Genomic DNA, 19,205 nt, shown 5'->3' on the forward strand with positions numbered 1-19,205 from the left:
TCACAGTTGTGCAGTCATTGCTAGGGACCTGCTCTATTGAGGAGACCTTAACGTGGTGAGCAGGTAGATATATTTGGCCAAATGTATGCTAACATCCTCAGAAATGAAATATAAAAGGAATATATGTTAGCAGTAATGATTGCTTAGTGCACCTGCAAACCCCCTCTGTTTTGCACATAACTAAAAATCTCAGCAAGGTAGCACCTCTCATTACAGGGTGTGCAGTCTAGGCCCCCCTCTTTCCACGAACAACAGCAAACCCAGATACAGGGGCAGCAAGTGCAAAGTCAGATGCTGCACGAGGAGTTAAAGGAGCTGAGAAAAGGTGGGCAGGAGAGGCAGAGCATTTGGTAATCACTATGCAGAATAGAAGTCTGACAGCAAAGCATTTCCTTTCCCAAGTGTTCTCATTTCACTGAAACTGCAATAAATAAGAGTTCAAGGGTGAAATAAATATGAGCCAGTCTGAGAAAAGGAAAGTAATTTAGAAACTCCGGCACAATACTATCCACATATATGATTTATGGATTTATCACTAAGGCATTGGCTGCTTCTGGAATCTTGTTAGTTCTAGGAAAACCCGGTATGAGAATGTTGTTTTTTTTCCAAACTGCGCTTTATTTGAATATTTTTTCCTCTGATTAAGTCACTTGAAAAATATTTATCCTCTCAGGAAGCCGGTAGTAAAAAGCAATGCTTGTGAAAATGAGCAATGAGGTGGGCATTATATAGTTTAGCTGGAAGAGATATTGCTTTTCAGAGTGAGGCCTCTGATACGTGAACTTCTCTTTATGGCAAATTCCATAATATCAACTATTTGCCTGTACACTGCTGAGCCCATTACGCAGTCAGCAGGATACATTTCAGAAGGCAGAAAGCAGATAACTACATTCGTTTTAACACTGTGCATACAGTATATGCTGGCTGGTTAGGATAGGCTAGCTTCCTCTTTTGTGAGATTCGAGAGGGGGGGGGGGGGATAAAGTTTTAACCCTGGAAGTACAACAATGTCTTAGATAGATTTAAAATAAGGGGAGTTATCGTAAAACCTACCTTTGGGTTAACTCCCTTTCTTCGAGGTTCCTGGGCCCACAGGGATTACATCGGGGTTGTAGGCGGATCCAGAGGACCGGGCACCAACTTCTCCAAAGCTTTCAGAGCTTCCCATCATGCCTGGCTCCTCTCCCCTATAACCCAGCCTCCATGCTAGGCTAGTCAGTTATTTTAACAAGCCCCAGCAGGAAGCAGAGAAGGACAGAGTACACTACACAGGCACGCACATATACACACATACCAGCGTACAGGGAGGCCAGTGAACAGATCGTATGCCCCCAGACATCAGGCGTACTAGGGTGGGCACCCTTTGGGCCCAGGAACCTCAAAGAAAGGGAGTTAACCGAAGGTAGGTTTTAGTGTGGTCTCCGTTTGGGTTTTGCAGACTTGGACTGTCCAGTTTGTCTGCCAAACACCTGTCCCTAACTTTTTCCAGTGGGGTGAAAGGCACGAAAGGAACTGACCTTAGGCCAAGTGGATGCAGAGGCTGATGGGAGGCATGATGTTTTGGCTGCAGCCAGAGAAGCCACTATTTTGTTTAGTTCTTCTCCAAACAGATCTTCCCCTGCAAAGGGTAAAACCTCCAAGGCCTTTTTGGACTCAGTGTCTACCTTCCAAGAACGCAGCCAGAGTATACATCTGGCAAGCACAGACACTGCTGAAACCTTAGCAGTCAACTGTCCAGCATCCATCATGGATTCAGCAATGTATGCCACGGCCTGATGCACGTGTGATAGACATTCTTCAGAAACATCCGTAGGAAGTTCATCCTCTATCACCTTTAACCATTCCTGTATGGCCTTCACGGCCCAGGATGCAACAATAGTGGGTCTGTTAACCACCACTGCTCCAGACGTCTATCAGTGATGTCTCTCAAGGATGCAGTAGACATTGCTGGCAACACAGATGGTTTAACCAGCCAGGTAACGTGAGATTCCACTGGGGGTGGATTTTCCCACAACTTCCCACAGTCCTCCACCGGCAGAGGGTATCTACTAGTCACCCTTTTAGGAATTGGGAATTTCTTACCTGGGGTTTTCCAAATCCCCATTATAATACCCATTAAGTGGTCTGAATGTGGCAGTTCAGCCTTAATCACCTTGCAGGATTTAAATACATACACTTTTTGTGCCACAGGAGCTGACCTTAATGGCTGTTATAAGGTTGGTAACATTCACCTCCTTGTCAGCCGCCTCCCTCCCCTCAGGATCACCCTCAGAAGTGTCCATGTCATTATCATCAGCGTCTTGGGCCTTTTTGAACCCTGCGGAATCACCTTAGATGCTTTCTGTGCGGTCCAGAGGCTGAGTTAAAGAAAGCATGGTCTCAGATAATGAATCCACCCATGGAGGGGTTGTTCGAGCAACAGGTGTTGGTGGGGGGGCAGGGCCCGCTACAGGTGACAGCCTATCCACTAAAGAGCCCAGTAACTGAGTAAAAGCCACCAGGGGGCTGCTGAGCCTGTGGGGCCGTAGAGGGAGTCACTGGGATGTGGCAAGTAACAGACAGGCCATCCCACGCTTCCTGATCGGACAGTCCCGCTGCGCATGAAGAACATGAACGCAGTGCTGGGGATGCCTGCTGTATCATGCACTATGTCTAGCACAGTAACCCAGAGGTTATGTGAGACAGTGAATGTTGTAAAAACCTGTCAGCAGGAGACGTTTTTACTGGGGAGAAGCGCTCAGCCTTCCAGGGTCTGCACAGTGGAAGAAGATGTCTGTCAGCATCTGGGAGAGGAGCTGGAACCGCAAATCAGCAGCAAATATGTGCCCAGCACTGAGGTGAACTGGCGCCTAAAGCTGGGGGGAAGGGCCGCGGGCCGGCACCACCTTCTCCTGGGCTGGACTTCCCCCACCAGTAACATGGAGCCTAATGTAATATGGAGGGCAGTTTCCCTCTACTGCCTCCAGCCCGCGCTCCCCTTCCCTGGTGGTCTAGTGGAATCCCTGCTGTGGGAGGCAGTGTCCACGCCAGCGCTGTGACCTTCTCCCCAAAGGATCACAGACAGAACAGCGATTTGTGCTCTCACTGAGAGTGCTTACCCTCCCGCGGTCCGGCCACGCTGTCCAGGAAGAGATGCGGTGCCCGGCGTGCTGTCCAGGTCCCTGTCTTCCGTCCACTCTCCTGTGTACACCCCAGGATGACAGGAGGTAATGGATGTCGGGGGGGGGTCGGAGCGGCAGCACTGCAGGCACAATATCAGCAGTGCTGCCCACTCAGTGTAAACTTTTTGTGACTGTCCTACATCCCACCAGTGGACTGCAGTGTCCCTTGGTGGGGGGTGGTGGGTGGTGGGGGGGGGGGCAGTGAAGAGTCCCTCTCTCACTGAGCAGAGCAGCAGTGAACAGATGCTGAGGGACAGGAGGCAGGGCCAGTAGCTCTCAGAGTGCTGTCCATGCCCCCATAGTGGCAGAAACTGGGGGGTGGCCTCATGGAAAGTGCTGTGATCCTAGGCCCAAATTTCGGGTGCACAGGCATCCCTATTTCCTTTTTGACAACGTTTGGAGGTATGCATTAGTATTGGGGTCAGACAGATATACAAGGAGCCTTTCTGTCCCTGATTGGTTCAAATACCCTTCTATTTGCATGTAGCAGTATCTCACATGTTATGGTATATATGTTAAAACAGTCTCTTGAGTTATAAATAATTATGTTTTTTGACTTGAAGCAGCAATTTGGATGTATTTTAATGAGACTGCTTTCCAGGCCTCAAGGTTTGAAAGTCATCTAGACACACATTCTCAATCTGCTGTGTGATCTCACAGACACATGGAGAAATGCCTTGCACGTGGTTATATTGAGCAAGACTTGATGTTAGTCCTCTGGTTGTGATGAATATTTATACCTCCAACCCTTCAAGTCTCATGTTGGTGTTGTGTACCATTATATCCAGTGAGGAAGTGGGCAGGATGCAGGGAAATGTAATACAGTGCGATTTTGGTAAATGACCAAACGTGCCACAAACTTCTGTCGGCCTTGATCTGCAAACTACCGCATTTAATACCCAGCAGTTATAAGGTTAATTTCAGATTACAGTCTTTGTGCTGCAGTTTGCTGAGTTTTTGAAAGTCAAAATCTCCAGCAAGTAAACCCATGACGAGATAGCTCAACCTGCATGTATACTGTAGACAGAGGCTTATATTTGTGAACCCACACAAATTGTAAAAAAAAAAAAAAAAGATAGTATTATTTAATGACTTAAAAAAATGATCACTCACATTGCAGACTTACAGTGCTTATATGTATATGATTGCATTGGGGTACAGTACTTCTTACACTACACGCTAGGGTCCTGTGGGGCAGGTGGGGCAGATGTAACATGTGCAGAGAGATTTAGATTCGGGTGACTTGTTTTTTTCTGTGCCAGGAAAATACGGACTGCTTTATTTTTACACTGCAATATAGATCTCACTTTGAAGTAAAACCCCACCTAAATCTATTGCTCTCTGCACAAGTTACATCTGCCCCACAGGGCCCTAGTGTGTAGTGTAAGAAGTACTGTACCCCAATGCAATCACATACATATAAGCACTGTAAGTCTGCAATGTGAGTGATCATTTTTTTAAATCGTTCAAGTCATTAAATAATACTACCTTTTTTTTTTGTACAATATGTGTGTGCTTTACCCCACTGTGTTTATGTCCCATAAGTAGATGTGATTGGTAATTTTAAAGAATAGTTAAAGCAAATAAGTAATTACATAAGTAAGTAAATAAGTAATACATAAGTATACTTGTTTTTTCGCTACAACTTGTGTCTGATGTACTCAACTGCATTCATATCACATAAGCATATGTGCTTTTTGAAAATAAAGATTAAGTTAATAAATAACACTAGTACACTTTCATGGTTTTGTGGTATAACTTGTGTGTGTGTTGTACCCCATGGCATTCATGTCACATACGCATCGTGACACCAGTGAGTGGTTATTTTCAAAATATAAGTTCAAAAAGTTGTTTTTGTAGTACTACTTGTGTGTGCTGTACCCCACTGCATTCAAATAAATATAAGCACTGAGTCAATCAGGTTCTCGATTAGTCTATAGAAAAGCAGGAGCAGCAACCAAATACTAGTCCCGTGGCTGCTTCCAATCATGATAGTACTGCAACATCTTGTAATGGTAGCCCAGGGGGGAAAAGTTTAGGGAAGGGTACTTGCAATCAAAATATTTCACACTGTTAAAAAAGGGGTTAAGGAGTCATTAACAACTGACAAATCAGTGTCCAAAAAAAAGAACTATAATGCTGAAAAACAAACTACATGTTCACAATGTCCTGAATAAAATCTATAGGTGTCCATTTTAGTTATTATTACTGTAAGTCTGACATTGCTGATACCGTAGAGAAGCCTTCTTCTACCATTTATGCACCATCTGCAAATGTGCGGCTGAGCAATACAAGTATGGCGATTATGATGACATAATATAAATTGAAGATACTATTGTGGAAGTAGTACAGGATTGAGGGTATCATTTCTGTACTATCTGACACTACTGAGGATAATTAGGATAGGATAATTAGGATATTGATGATGTTGTTTGTGTAAGTCAGGCACCAGTGACAACAGTTCTTGCTTCCACTGTTGACTGACTAAAACAAACAGCATCATCAACATCCTCATCATCCTCAGTAGTAGTACACAAATATCCCCTAAATCCTCTTCCACTGTGTATTATTGTGATGCCTGCGTATAGAACCAAAAATGCCACCTCCTGGGTTTACGATTATATTTTACCCAATTTCTGAAAATGTGTATGCAGACAACTGCTCCAGTTGTGAGACCAATGTAAGTTAGAGTTTGGAATGTCAACCATCTGGATACTTTCTCCCTGTTATGCCAGTTTAAGCGAGTTCATTAAATAAATTGTACTAAATTATTATAATTTGTTGTAAATAACACAATTTTGTCATCAACCTCCTCATTAGTGACTGGAAGTAGTCCTGTGGGGGCCCAAACAAACCAAGCACTTCAGCCTAAAAGTGTTAGTCCGTGTCACTCAAGTACTTGAGGGTTTACCTGTGCGTGTCCTTTTTCATTTATTTTTTTATTTTTTGTAACTGAGTAATGAAAAGGCCATAACAGAACAGCAGAATTATAGATCAATTGATTTGATTTATTTCAATTAACTACAACCTACTGTACAACTCCTTAAAATAGTGCTTGGCTATTTCATGTTATCTAATTATATAGGCCCTGTGTTTTGGTTCCCTTTTTGCTTAAGCTATAGATCACTGAGCTTACTGTGCAACAGAAATCTTGATAGGTAGTTTTTATCAGAAAGATCATTTTTTTATTTCACATAATTCAAACCTTTAAAAGGATTGAGAATCTAAATATTAAAAGTGTTGTCAAAAATCTAAAGAAACAAATTTTATGTACAGAGCAATGATAGATATAAAAAAAAAATATATATATATATATATATATATATATATATATATATATATATATATATGAGCAACTGGTCTACCGGCCTGCTTGAAGTAATTTATTTTTATTACATATATCAGTAACCCTTACCACCATAATGAGCGGCATCCTGAGTCCCAGGACAATTGGTAATCAAAGTCTGCCGAGCACCTGCACACTGCAGATTGAGTTGTAGTACGGGATTCAAATATTAATTTTATATAACCATGGGGAAGAGATGTACCGTACAGAAAAAATTACATTTACTTTATATCGTTAATGAACATTGCATTGTATGCTGTGTTTAAAAACTACCTCTTTGCCAGGTTGTGATAACGAAAAAGTTCTAAATTAAAATAAAATCATCAACGTCACCACGTTCACTTTGCAAGATGCCACAATTAGCTGCATTGTGTGTGTATTTGTATATATATATATATATATATATATATATATATATATATATATATATATATATATATATATATATATATATACACTGGCCAACAATGATCCGGTACTCCAATAATGTAAGTACAGCGGGTGCCTCGGCCAAACAAATACAGTCAAATGTTAGGAAATAAGATTTGTCCTGACGAAGGGAATAGAATAAAGTTCCCGAAACTTTTCCCACTAAGACCAGCTTCAGGTCTCTTTATGACGTTGCAAGAGAGTGCCAGGCGCTGGGAATCTTATTTCCTAACATTTGACTATATATATATATATATATATATATATATATATATATATATATATATATATATATATATATATCAATCCCTGGTATCCGGCACTCCGTGTTGCTGATGGATGATTTTGATGGTTTTATATATATATATATATATATATATAGAGAACAGACTCTTGTTTCGCGCCACTTATTTGTTTGATATTATACTCTGGCTGCCGTACTCACAAGAACCCCTGTTGGATGGGGGAAAGAAGAATATGGATAGCAGTTGTGAGTTGGCGCCCTTTTTTATGCCTTTAAGTACTGGGTCTCTATTAGCCTTTGATGAATAATAACGTGGATAAGAGTAAAGTCCAAAACTTTGAAAATATTTATTAAAAGGTCTTTAAAACCACTTAGTAGTGGTGAATATTCCAGATCATAAAAAGTTTTTCACATTAGCAAACAGATGTTCCCAACGCGTTTCGTCCCTGCAAGGGACTTCATCAGGGGTTTGCAATAAAATCAATTATAACCTGCATACAAATTGCAGTTTTTTGTTCCGCAAATGGTTCTCACTGTCCTTTATGAGGTGTGTACCGGTGAAAGGCCATTCCCACTGAGCCTTTCACCGGTACACACCTCATAAAGGACAGTGAGAACCATTTGCGGAACAAAAAACTGCAATTTGTATGCGGGTTATAATTGATTTTATTGCAAACCCCTGATGAAGTCCCTTGCAGGGACGAAACGCGTTGGGAACATCTGTTTGCTAATGTGAAAAACTTTTTATGATCTGGAATATTCACCACTACTAAGTGGTTTTAAAGACCTTTTAATAAATATTTTCAAAGTTTTGGACTTTACTCTTATCCACGTTATTATTCATCAAAGGCTAATAGAGACCCAGTACTTAAAGGCATAAAAAAGGGCGCCAACTCACAACTGCTATCCATATATATATATATATATATATATATATATATATATATATATATATATATATGAAGAAAACAAGATACCCAGCGCAAAAGTCCTCAGAAGGAAATATGTCCACAGTATCAGTCAATGTGTGCAATCTTCTTCCAAAGGATCGTACCAAGATCCGAGTAGTACACTTGCAAAAAACCAGAGAAGAGACGCAACCATGAGCATATAATTCAAGACAAATTTACTGCACAATAAGGCTCACGTACATTGAAAGTTTAAATGAATATGCTTGCCAGCCTAGTAGAAGCCTAATCTCGGTGGACCTCCTCCAATTGTGCCAAAGCACCGCCACTCAGCCGCAGACCCAGGGATCCTTGAACCAAGCCTCAGGACTTCGCCGCACACGATCGGGAGCACCGGGACCACAGGTGGAAGACAGGACGTCACTCCGTCAGCAAGAATAAGCCACGTGGCTTATTCTTGCTGACAGAGTGACGTCCTGTCTTCCACCTGTGGTCCCGGTGCTCCCGATCGTGTGCGGCGAAGTCCTGAGGCTTGGTTCAAGGATCCCTGGGTCTGCGGCTGAGTGGCGGTGCTTTGGCACAATTTGAGGAGGTCCACCGAGATTAGGCTTCTACTAGGCTGGCAAGCATATTCATTTAAACTTTCAATGTACGTGAGCCTTATTGTGCAGTAAATTTGTCTTGAATTATATGCTCATGGTTGCGTCTCTTCTCTGGTTTTTTGCATATATATATATATATATATATATATATATATATATATATATATATATATATAAACAGTTTAAAAGCTGCACCTCTTAGTAAATCCCCTGTTAGCACAGATCAAAAATACAAATACACAAAAACCAGAATGTACTATAAAGTAGATTAATTCATTAATAATCAACATTCATACAGTTGATAAATGTGAATAAAGAACCAGTGTCGCATGCAGTGGTCCCTCCAGAGGTGGGACTGTAGCACAGTCCAAAGGTCAAATAGGGATCCGCATCAACTGCCACCCCAACTACTGCCATATATTGCCAGCCAGGACTGGCAGTTGGTGCAGCTCCCCTATTTGAATTTTGGACTCTCGAAGTCAGATCTCTAAGAGGCACAAATTGTTACCTTTTTGCAGGTATATAGGGAGGGGCTCTAGACTGCATACCATATGCAATGACAGGTGTTACAATACCTTGGTAACTTGGGAAACTAATCCTATTTGCAGTATAATCCTATTTGCAGTTACTGTATAATCCTATTTGCAACAGTTTATAAAAATGACCCACCGTGCCAAATGATGTACATCTTTGATCTGTTTGATGTTCTAAAATCAGTTTTGATCATTTTAAAGCAGGTCAATGAGACTTACCAAGTTCACCCTGGCATGTTGTGTTTATGTGATATTTCCCATGTCCGCATTCTCCTTTTTCAGGTACACAATGTAACTCTCCATATACAGCCCATTTATAACACAAAGGATCATCACAGGGGACTGCTTCTTCTAAATGTGGACAATTTCCACTAGTTATCATGGACTCCAACGTAGCTTGTCTTCTTCTGAATTTATAACCTAAAACAACAAGAATTAGTTACTGCAGTATGTAGCCAAAAGCGGTAGCTCATAAAGCCTGAGGTATATGCAAATCAGATTCCCACTGCGTGCCTTTGCGACTGATTAACTATATTGACTCCACATCCAAGTTGCCCTCAAATAACATGGAAAATATGTGAAATATATCTTATATTAACAGTGACTTAAAATAGATCTCTACTTAGTAATATCAATAAATCCCAATATTCCTGAATACAAACAAATTAGCACAAAATTGGCCAAACCACTAATGAACACGCCAACCCACAGTTCATCATGAAGATGCTACAAATTTGATTGTCCTTATAATTTTCAGTTATCGATTTCCAAAACATTTGAGTAAAAAAAGTGTTTCAAGTTAAATACATTAACTCTGCCTATCACAAAATTGAGGAGGTCCTTGAGGAAGACATCCTTGATGTACTTAATGTAGGTGGTGGCTGTGGAACATCTAAGAGGTCACCTCCATAATTTCACTTTAGGGGCTTGAAAGTGGGTATTGATGGAAGTGTGGGGGTGGTGGTAGTGGTGAGATTTATGTTTTGCCTAGGGTGCCGAGAAGCCTTACACTGGCCGTGGTTCCCAGGTTTCCAACAAAGATATTGGCTTATTAGAGCTGACATAACAGGAGAAGCAAAGGTTTGTACAGGTAGAAAGGACTAGTAAAGCAGATAGAGTGTAGTCCTTGCTAATTACAGATTAAGGACATCTTCACATGTATTCCCGCCTCCCCTCGCGGGGCTCGCTTCGCTCGCCACGCTTTGGGCTCGGTGGCTCGCTGCGTTCGCCACACTATATAAAATCAATTCCACGCCGACGTGGATAGTGGGGGTATGAAAAGGTCGGAGGAAGCGTACCGCCTGCGCTCGCCACGCTTCGGGTTGGCGTCAATAGTGGGGTGGCGTTAACAATGGGGGGGCCATTTAACCCATGAGGGGGGGGGGTAGCAATTAAAATTGGGGTTTTGGGGCCTTTTCACATTGATTCCAATGTAAAAATCTTGTCGATTGCATCATCTCATGCATCTTATGCCGCACAAACACATAAGATGCATGAGATGCTTGCAATGTAAAAATCTCGTCAATCTCGTTGATTGCGTCGATTGCATCATCTCATGCATCTTATGCCGCACAAACACATAAGATGCATGAGATGCTTGAGATATCAGCCCCACACATACAGTCTAGATCGTGGGCGCCGTGCTAGTAAAGCAGTACCTCACATTCTATAATGTAGGATAAACAGTGATATAATAATTACCTTTTCTCCCATGAGGGTCCAGACAATTTTCATGTATACACGGCCCCCAATCTGTCCAGGAAGATAATAAGCAGTCTGTGGGGCATGGGATATTACACAGCTGAGTTTCAGATGGAGCTGGTCCCACACAAAACTCTGATCCTACAGGTCTGTAGACTAAACAACACAATACAATCAATACTACTTCAAAATACAGAGCACATTTCCATAAATGTTTTAGATTGCAGCCATCTGTGTGTACAGTAATGAGCCATACAACTAAGTGACCTGAATTTCCATAACTTCGTTTTGTTCATATTTATATACATAAGGGCATTTTTTTTAGAGCTGACAAAGTTTTGGATTTCTTACCAATGCTTCTGCAACATACATAAATTGGAGTATGTTTTTCTGCTTTGGAGCATCAATCTTTGTATAAAGCCATGTATCTATATATCATCGGAAATGGTTCTATGTGTTGTCCATAGAATATGACACAAACACAGTACAATAATGTATATGTATAACAAATACATACACCAACAATAATCCAGCACTGTGCCAGATTATCCATTTTGCTGGATTATCGGTGGCATATATAGGGGTATCCCAACATTTTACCCTCCTGCCCCCCACCACCTAACCCTGACTCCTTCCCACAGCCTATCTACCCCTTTAAACCTACTGCAGCCTAACTCTTCCCCTGCAGTTTATCCAACCATCAAATGCCAAATGAGCCCAACCGCAGCCAGATTAAGTCCTCCGACAGCCTAACTGAATTTTGCAGTCTAACTTCCCCCGGTGCCTGATTTGTCGGGAATAAAAGAGGTGGCGGGCCATCATGTGCTGCATAATCGATGTTGTACCTGTCTAACCACATTTAGGCCCAGATGTATCAAGCTTCAAAAAGTGATAAAGTAGAGAGTGATAAACAACCAGCCAATCAGCCCCTACCTGTCATTTTTCAAACCCAGCCTGTGACATGACAGGTAGGAGCTGATTGGCTGGCTGTTTATCTCTCTCCACTTTATCACTTTTTGAAGCTTGATACACAGAGGCAGAACTCTGGGAGGCAATGGAGTCATCTGCCGCCGGGCTCCTGCTCCCAAGGGGGCACCTCTCCTACCCTGCAAGTTTAAATCAGTTAATTGAAAGCCAACAATATCACTTCTGTGGCTGAGTTCTGAGAAATATGTGTGTTCTCTCCTTCTCTCTATCTCTCTCTCTATATATATATATAGATACAGACAATTATAGAGAGCGATATAGATATAAATTGAACACATATATTTCAGAACAGACATATATTTAGTGGTGGTGGTGGCGGGGGGCACAATATGTATATCTTGCCTCCGGGCAACTGGAGCGAACTTACGCCACTGTTGATACATCTGGCCCTTAAGCACAAAAGACGTGTTTTTACCTAATACAAAACTATATACAACTAAGAACCAAAACAATAGACATCCCATTAAAAAAACAAAGCAAAAAACAACTGATAGAGGCAAAAAAAAACCCCCCACAGAATAGTCACACATGACTACCATCTGACACTAAAAACAGTTGGAGAGACAAGTCCTCATACACCAACAATAGCTTCAATGCAACACACAATGCGAGATGCCCAGAAAATCCGAAATGCTGGGCTGCTCCTTTAACTGTACAGAAATAACACATACAAAGTCCCAGATGAAGCACAACAGAACAGCCGCTGCATCGTGGCCAGTGGAAAAACTTATTTGTGGTGAGCCCAGGTGCAAAAATGTAATTAGGCCCCCTTTCACCCCAACCCAAGTTCACAATATGTAACCCAGCAGTGGGTGACAGGGAGAGGCAGAAGGAGGCCCAGTGTGTCAGGGAACAGTGAGTGACAGGAAGAGGGTGACAGGGGCAGTAGTGGCACCGTAGTCCTCCGGGGTCTCAGTGCCATGCACCACAGGTAGTTCCACCTCTGATTGCAGCACATCATATAAGGATTTAGACTGATTTGCACACAGATGTACAAATATTGCACATTAAATTGATAAGCAAAGTATATTTGTCACTTACAGTGTTTTTTCTTGTGCAAATAAGAAGCACATTGAGAAGATGCAGGACCTGGCACACCTAGAGGGGCTGTTTGGCTCATATGAAGCTAGAAGGCTATGTGGAATTAATATTAAGTATAGTTACTCTCCCCTAATCCTAACCTTCCCTACCCAATGCCTAACACTTACCCTCCCCACAGTCTATTCCTAATCCCCCTCTGCACCCTAACCCACCCACTAGTGCCTAAACCTAAAACCCTGTGGTCGACCTCTAGCCTGCCGCAGCAAAATTATGAGTGGGATGCCAGCAGTTGGGACTCTGGTATCGACATGCAATGTTGGTATAACAGCGTCTGTATTCTGGCCAAGAGCTGGGATTCCTGTACCAGTATTTTGACTACCGGTATCCTTATACAAAGTGATGACTAATGTAAAACACATTGGGGCAGATGTATTAAGCCTGGAGAAGAGTTAACTGGAGATAAAGTGAAGATAAAATGTAAGGAGATAATGCACCAGCCAATGAGCTGTGTTTGAAATATGACAGTTGGGAGTTGATTGGCTGGTGCGTTATCTCCTTCCACTTCATCTCCAGTTTATTGTATACTTTAGAGCAGAGAAGGGAAAGGGGGGACATAATAGAAACTTTCAAATATATCAAGGGCTTTAACAAGCTACAGGTGGGAGACATTCTTCACAGGAAGAGGAGCAACAGAACACGAGGACATGCACTGAAACTAGAGGGAGGAAGATTCAGGGGAAATGTGAGGAAGAATTTTTTCACAGAAAGAGTAGTAGATAAGTGGAATAGCCTCCCATCAGAGGTGGTAGACGCAAATAAAAATAAGGATCAAATATGGTTTGAGATAACATGTTTAAAAAAAGGGGCAGACTAGATGGGCCAAGTGGTTCTTATCTGCCGTCAAATTCTATGTTTCTATGTTTCTATGTTTCTATCTCTTCACCAGGCTTAATACATCTGGCCCATTGCTTCCTATTCAAAAGGATCAACTAACAATTGGGCAGATGTATTAAGCCTGGCGAAGATATAAATATGAGATAAAGTGGAGATAAAGTGGAAGGAGATAACTCAACAGCCAATCAACTACCAACAGTCATATTCCAAACCCAGCTGATTGGCTGGTTATCTCCTTTCACTTTATCTCCAGTTTATCTCTTCGCCAGTCTTTAGTTTCTACACAAATTTCAAGAGTCCCCATGTTGCCCTTTCATGCAGTTATATCTGAACTCCTATCTGATAAACTTTTGTAACCATTACAAAAAAATGAGGTGTAGTGATCCTTGGAAAGATCAAGAGTTAAAAACATTAAAAGCAAATCAAATGCGTACCTCCTAAAGCCCTTTATTGCATGAAATCCAAATATAATGTAAATAGGGATGGGGTTAACGGAATAAATATTTATATTAAAAGTAACATGTGAGATCCAGCCATTTCTTCGCTGTTTAATCTCATCAGCACTAACTTTAACAATCTGTTTAAGATAAGTTAAAAAAAAGAAAATGTATAATCTTCTGCTGCATCTGGACATTTTATCCAGAAAAGTGAAACTATTATAGGATTATTCATATGTAGACATTACATAATAACAGCTATATCCACAAGAGAGCTGGTATTAGGAATACTCTCTAATTAATATAATTTGGCAGGATGTTATCGCACCGCATTCTGTAACAATACATTGAAAGTCTCCGCAGCCGAAGTATCTCAGACAAAAGAACAAAATTGTCAAACTACTTAAAAATAACTCTGGAGGCAGCTGAAACTGGGCATATAGAAAATTGTTATTAAAAGATGCATGATTCCAGCATTACCGGCATGTGAATAATTCCATGCTTGTACAAAAGGGATGATAAGATGTGTTTAACTGGCTCTTCTCCTATTCAGCATGACTTGCCTGACAATTCTTATAATTACAAATACATGTTGAATGGAGAGAAAAACAGCTGATGCATATTAAAAATGGGTGTAGGATGGGCCTCTGGGTCTATGGAGGTCATACATCATGACGCCCTGCATCCAAAGTATACCTGCATTGTGACGACAAGTGTGTTTCTCCCCATCTTATCAGTGACATCTTTTGGAAGATAGCAACGCGCAGCCTTTGGTGCTGTTGTGTGCATACACAACATCTTCCCAAATATCACTGGGAAGATGGTGCCAAAGTGGATGAGAGATGACTATTTATAATGCTTTGATATGTCAAAGCCGTACTGATTTCTAGGGATGCATTTCCATTATTCTGTTTTATGTCCTTCATGCTTCTCAAAGTTGCTGGCTAAAAATGGTTGAGAAGCATGAAGGAACATCAATATGTTCCCTATACAGTGATTACTACATGAAGAGCCCTATAGTACTATTACTATGACTTCCATCCAACATTACTAATTTGATTGAGACATGGGGCCTTATCCATGTTCCTTCGGTCCTCCATGCATTCGCATGGAGGACCGATGTTGTGCGTCTGCACGGCATGCAGGGGGCGGAAAAGGGCAGGGGGCTCCGAGCAGCCCCATTACCATATGGGAATGCCCAGCATTTCATGGGCGTTCCCATGAGCATTCTGGGCATTCTCATGGTAATGAGGCTGTGAGGCGGGAGCGGGGGGCAGGCAGCTGACATCACAGATGTCAGCTGCCCACCCATATCCATCCCAGAGTGCACACATATGTAAGTGACTTGAAAGTCACTTTTATATGCGTGTACCTTCCACATATTTCGATGGTCAGCGACCAATGAAAGGTGTGGGTGTTTCCACAGCATGCGAATTGATGTTTATGCTAAACATTCATTCGCAGCCTTGTGAGCAACCCACCATGGGAGGAGGAGCGGGCAGTCGGATATTCGCCGGGTGGGGTTTGGCGGACTCGCAAGGCTGCAAATTCGCAGCAGACCAAAATAACCCCCATGGTCCCAAACCACTGAAAAAACAGCTTTATTTGGTCCAACCTCATCCTGATTCAGCCCAACAACCACATTATTCAGCACAATCCTGCCATGCTCCAGCCCAACCCCCTCATGATCTAGTCCAGCCCCACCATGATCCAGCTCATCCACCCCAAGATTTAGTCCATCCCCAACATGACCAGCACAACTACATCATGATCCAGCTATACCACCACCATGATCCATCTCAACCCCACCATGATCCATCTCAACCCCACCATGATCCATCTTAACTCTACCATGATCCAGCCTAACCACCATATGATCCAGCTCATCTGTACTATGATCCAGTTGAACCGCATCATAATCCAGCTCTAATCTACTTTGACCCAGCCGAAGCACACCATGATGCAGCTAAACCGTGACTGAAAGTTATCAAACTCCCCTTTTCTAGTGGATGATGTCATCTTAGGATGCTGAAAATAGTGATTTTAGCCCCCAAAATTGCAAATGTTGTGTAGATGCAGAGTACAGTGATACTGTGTTCTGAAGTAGAGGTAAATAGAGAGGAGTAGAAGTGAGCGGGTAGTTAGAAACCTTGCATTAAATAACTGGGGCAATAATATTTTTTATGGTTTGCCTCCATTTAAGTCATTAATAATAATTATTTTATGCCTACATCTAATTAATTTATCATAAGTATGTTATGCCTTGTTTGAATTCATTAATAATGGACACATGGACATGATATAATATAATTTGTGCCATCAATAATGAAGTTTATATGATCCCAATTAACATTAAAATATTATTGTGTTATTTCATTTTCAAGTACTTGATACTTTAATTAAGCAGTGATAACAGCCACCTTAACACATGTGGTTAATATGCCTCTTTACTGGGTTCTGCTCAGACAGATAGTTTATTCTAAAGCCATTTTCCATCAGTGTTTCCAGGTAACTGAGATAGCTCACCTACTGCATGTACGTGTTTGGCTCTTCAAACTTGCCACAAATCACCGGCATTTACAATTTAAGTCGGTGATTTGCAGTTGGAAAATCACTGTAAATCCAGGCACTGATAAACTCGTCCCTCTGTCTCTTTCATAGCCCCTTTTCAATTGATGACTATAGCAAGTTATTCTGTCTTGTTCATAAGGAAGTGACATAGCAGTTCATTAACTACATAAAAGCATAATGAGGGTTATTCAGGTCCCAAAGGATCTGCAAGATCATGCGCAAAGCACAATTATCAGTGCTTTGCACAGTACCAGTACTGCACATGCGTTAACAGGTCCTGGGATGTAGGACGGTGATTGGCAACAGACTGTCAGTAATAACCCCATGCTTGTCTACTACCCAAGAATGTCCATGAGACTAACAAACTTTGAGGAGATCTGTTAGACTGCCAAGAGGACACTCTAACCTCCTGAATCCCACCATTTCCTCAATGAAGTGGGAATCCTTCATTAAGCCCTGGCATTACTGCAAAATACCATATTGTATGGCATTTTTCAGCAGAGACAGAGCTTACCATGTTGACAAGTATGCATCACTCCCTGTAAACCATACTTGCCTACCCTCCGGCACTGGGCAGAAGGTTCCCAAAAATCGTGTCCCCCTCCCACCGCCGAGGAAGGTGGGCAAGTCTCCAGCATCACCCCTGCACCTCCCTTCTGGAGTTTGGTGCAGCAGGTAATTTGCAGGTCCGCAGGGAGGTGGTGGGGCTAATATAATGCAGACCCGCAAATTGATGCATTTGACTGACATGGAGGTGGGGCTTGGTGACATCAGCCTCATCCCATCCTGAATGTCAGTTCTCCAGCTCCTACCTTTCATTTTTCAAACCCAGCCTGTAATATGGCAGGTAGGAGCTGATTGGCTGGCTGTTTATCATTCTGCACTTTATCGCTTTTTAAAGCTTGATACATCTGGCCCTTACTGAGGGGACATACTGTAAGTCTTTCTGCTCCTTAAGGAAAATCAGTAATTAAATCAGTAAGGTGCTAGCTACTGTATGTGCGGTTAGATGTTCCATTAGTCCAAATCTTGTACATCTGCATTGTACATCAGTTACAATGATCTACAGTATACTGTATTTGCAGGTCAGTCATGCGAAAGTATGTAGATATGAATGAAGATTACTAAATCAAACTCCAATTTCATCACTGAACTGAATTTCATCACTGAACTGAGATCTTACCCACAGACACACTGAGCAGATGAGATCAAATTAAATTATTCTACTGCTTAATATCAATGTTCTGCCAAAAGTTTAGTGGTGCCATTTACAATTATTTTCACTTCATTTTCACCAGCTGGGGATAATGAATTAGGTTATAAAGTTATATATTCTTTCTCTGAAGAAATGCTCTCCAGGGAAGTGAATGCGCTGGTAATTTGAGAGTCGTACAAGAATAATTATTTCCACAGTTTAGAGACATTTGAGCATTTCACAAGCAAATTATTCTGGAAATGCCAACAAGTAATACATTACATTCTGAGTTTAATCAGTGAGAGTTATAGCTGTTAACTGCCTGAGATTTCTTGGGATAGTCCCAATTCCAGTGATTTATACCAAGTATAGTCATGGATGGGATCAGGCACACCCTAGTGTACTCTACGAAGCTGTCTCAGTGCTTGTAAAATTACTGGTGCTGTCCCGGCATTTCCCCTACTCTGTGAGTCGCAAAAGGTAGCCGTGCAGTAGCGCCATCCCCTGCACCTTGCACTGCAACTATATCCACCCCTGAGGAGCTGGGCAGTGCAGTGACTTGTAGAAATACCACCAAGCTCTATTTAGTATCCTATAAATTGGTTGTACTACTGTATGCCATTATTTTTGTGCTTATGGATAAGTGAGTTGATAGAGCTGGCTAATATGATTATGATAATATGGTGGTGGCGGTGGGGGACTTGGTGGAATATACTATAAGAGGAGAATGTGTGTGTGTGTGTGCGGGGGGGGGGGGGGTAGGCATAATGATGATGATAGTAGATTAATGACAATGACCTGAAAATAGCACTAGATATGCTCCTGGGTGCTGCTAGGCACACTCTCCATGAGTGGTATTAAGCCCACCTCTTTGACAGGAGGGCCAATACATAATTTCTTTTTGGTGCCCCTAAATCGCTGGATGTCTATCTCTCTATCTGTCTTATACATACAAATACATATGCAAACATTTATGTAAAAACCAGCATAGAGGACACCATGGGGAATGCAGATAATGTTGTATTACAAGAAAAACACAACATTATGGGGCCCATTTTCGTTTTGCTGAGATTAAGAGCCAGATTTATCAAGCTTCAAAAAGTGACAAAATAGAGAGTGATAAACAGGTAGGAGCTGATTGGCTGGATGTTTATCA

The 19,205-nt window shown here is 41.8% G+C and overlaps 1 protein-coding gene across 1 annotated transcript in view; it reads right to left on the reverse strand.

Moving 5' to 3' along the window:
- THSD7B (thrombospondin type 1 domain containing 7B) overlaps nucleotides 1–19,205 on the reverse strand; it is a 443,716-nt gene that overhangs the window by 222,760 nt on the left and 201,751 nt on the right. The window contains exons 6-7 of the mRNA XM_083153878.1: nucleotides 10,925–11,080; nucleotides 9,443–9,643 (exon numbers count right to left, since the gene is read on the reverse strand). Of these exons, the coding sequence (XP_083010004.1) occupies nucleotides 9,443–9,643; nucleotides 10,925–11,080 (357 nt within the window). The remainder of the gene's footprint in view (nucleotides 1–9,442; nucleotides 9,644–10,924; nucleotides 11,081–19,205) is intronic.

The sequence above is a fragment of the Crinia signifera genome, chromosome 7, assembly GCF_055691185.1.
Source record: "Crinia signifera chromosome 7, ASM5569118v1, whole genome shotgun sequence".
Classification (NCBI taxonomy): domain Eukaryota; kingdom Metazoa; phylum Chordata; class Amphibia; order Anura; family Myobatrachidae; genus Crinia; species Crinia signifera.